At 73.8% G+C, this 2,073-nt stretch overlaps 1 protein-coding gene across 1 annotated transcript in view; it reads right to left on the bottom strand.

The window, feature by feature from the left end:
• The window catches only part of F751_2353 (putative serine/threonine-protein kinase GCN2), a gene marked incomplete at both ends in the record, with an annotated part of 11,314 nt that overhangs the window by 4,345 nt on the left and 4,896 nt on the right, over positions 1–2,073 (bottom strand). The window contains 5 exons of the mRNA XM_011399221.1: positions 211–310; positions 483–748; positions 989–1,123; positions 1,329–1,570; positions 1,814–2,068. Coding sequence (XP_011397523.1) covers positions 211–310; positions 483–748; positions 989–1,123; positions 1,329–1,570; positions 1,814–2,068 — 998 coding nt within the window. The remainder of the gene's footprint in view (positions 1–210; positions 311–482; positions 749–988; positions 1,124–1,328; positions 1,571–1,813; positions 2,069–2,073) is intronic.

The following is a 2,073-nucleotide window of genomic DNA, read 5'->3' as shown; positions in this document are numbered from 1 at the left end:
CGTGTGAAATTGGGCGGCTGCGACTGAGCACTGCTGGCTTCTCTGGGAGGACAGTGTGGTGGATCCCATTTCAGGTCTGGGTGGGGCTGCAGGCTTGGCACACCGATTGGGTTAGAACAGGCCTCACTCCATCTGGTTCCTTGGACGATCCTCGTCCCATCAGACCCCTTGAATCGCAGGGCCTCAGCACTACCAGCGGCCCGCACTCACCTGGTCGTGGATGTGGGCCAGCCCCGCCAGAATCTGGCGCAGCACCAGCCAGCGATCGGCGTCCTCCAGTGGCCCCGCATCCAGCACATCCCGCAGCGTCCTGCCCGGGCCAAGGGACATGGGTGGATGAGAGTAGGAACGGCGGCCCGCAGGGAGGCTGCTCTCGCATCGGGTGTCGCCACGCAGTCAGCCATCGCCCTGACCCCGAGGCTGGCTACCCAACCCCATTGCCCTGCCTCACTGGGTCCCTCTCATTCCCCGTCTGCACCCACCTGGTGCAGTACTCCATCTGGATGTAGAGGGTCTGGGGCACGCCGCCCGCCGCCACAGGCCCCGCCCAGGAGGACCCGGGCGACCCCGGCGCGAGCTCCGTGCCCTCGGACGCCGTGCTGGCCTCCCACCACTCCCTGGTCCGGGCGCCGGCGTCTGCCACACTGCCACGGTCCCCATGCGGGCCGTAGACCGCGCCGGGCGCGCTGCCGCCGAGGCTGGAGGGCAGGCTGGTGGAGGCGGTGCGCGCGCCGCCCTCGCGCGACCCCTCCGCCACCGCGGGAAGCGTGTGCAGCGGCGCGGCGGCCCGCCCCCCGCCGCCGCCACGCGCGCGCGGCGCCGTCGCGTCCGAGGAGTCCCAGGCGCCGGAGGCGTCCAGCGACCCGCCCCGCGCGCCGGTGCCGGTGCCGGCGCGTGCACCCCCGGCGCCCCCGGGCCCCCCCGCCTCCGTCCAGGCCTGGAAGTAGCGGACGACGTGCGGGTGCTGCAGGCGCGACAGCGTGGTCACCTCGCGCATGATGCGCGCGTGCGCGGCGGGGGCCTGCGCGTCCAGCGCGATGCGCTTGATGGCGTACACACGCCCGTCCATGCGGTTGGTGGCCGCCACCACCACGCCAAACGCGCCGCGGCCCAGCGTGCGCAGCTCCACGAAATCGGAGCGATAGCGCGAGGCGACGGGGCCCTGCCGGGGCGCGGCGCCGCCCGGGGCACCGCCCCTCGTGCCGCCGCGCCGCCAGAAGTCCTCGCCGCGCCCGCCGGCGCCGGAGGCGGACGCGGCGCGGGGCTCGGCGTCGGGCGGCCGCGTGCGCCGCGCGCGCTGCGCGACGCGGCGCAGCGCGGTGTCGAACAGGTCGGGGCGCTGGGTCAGCAGCCAGCCCACCCAGCGCGGGAGCAGGCCCTGGGACTGCAGCATGCCCAGCACGGAGGGCAGGGTCGGGGGCGATGATGTCAGCAGCAGGCCGCGTCAGCAGGTGCCCGATCAGCAGGTCCCGCGCCAGCTGGCGCCGCTCGCGCTCGCCATCGGCTGAGTCCGCGCCGCCCTCCTCCCCGCTCTCCTCGCTGGAGGCATCGGAGGCCGCGCCCTCGGCCCCTGCCAAGGCGTCAAGAGGGGGCTGTCATTGAGGATGCGGCACCGACCGCAGCGCAGGAAAGGTGGTGCAGCTTGCGCAGAGGCGTTGGGACGGCATCGTTTGGCCTACCGATTGTCGCAGCGCTGTCGCTCACATGCGGCGAGAGCGAGCAACCGCTGGCCTCCAGGCCCCGCCACCGAACAGTGAACCAATCATCCTGCGCCCCCCCTTAACCCCCCCCCCTCCTTTCCTCCCGGCCCCACCGTCGATGAGGTGGCGCAGCTGGCGGGGGAGCATGGCCCTGCCCAGGGCCGAGATGCCGGACCGCATCGCCGCCAGCATGCTGCCACCGCGCGAGCGTTCCGTGGCCGAGGAGGAGGACGGCTCCGAGGCCCTGCTCGCCATTCGGTGGTGTTGGGGCTGTGAGGGCGAGCCTGCACGGCTGGACGACGGCGCCGGTGGCCGCTGGTCCTGCTTCTCCGTCGCTAGCTGCTGCGACGGCAGCGGACCGCCCGCCTCTGGG

This window comes from Auxenochlorella protothecoides (assembly GCF_000733215.1).
Source record: "Auxenochlorella protothecoides strain 0710 unplaced genomic scaffold scaffold22, whole genome shotgun sequence".
In the NCBI taxonomy this organism is placed as follows: Eukaryota; Viridiplantae; Chlorophyta; class Trebouxiophyceae; order Chlorellales; family Chlorellaceae; genus Auxenochlorella; species Auxenochlorella protothecoides.
This window is presented reverse-complemented; position numbering and strand designations above follow the sequence as displayed.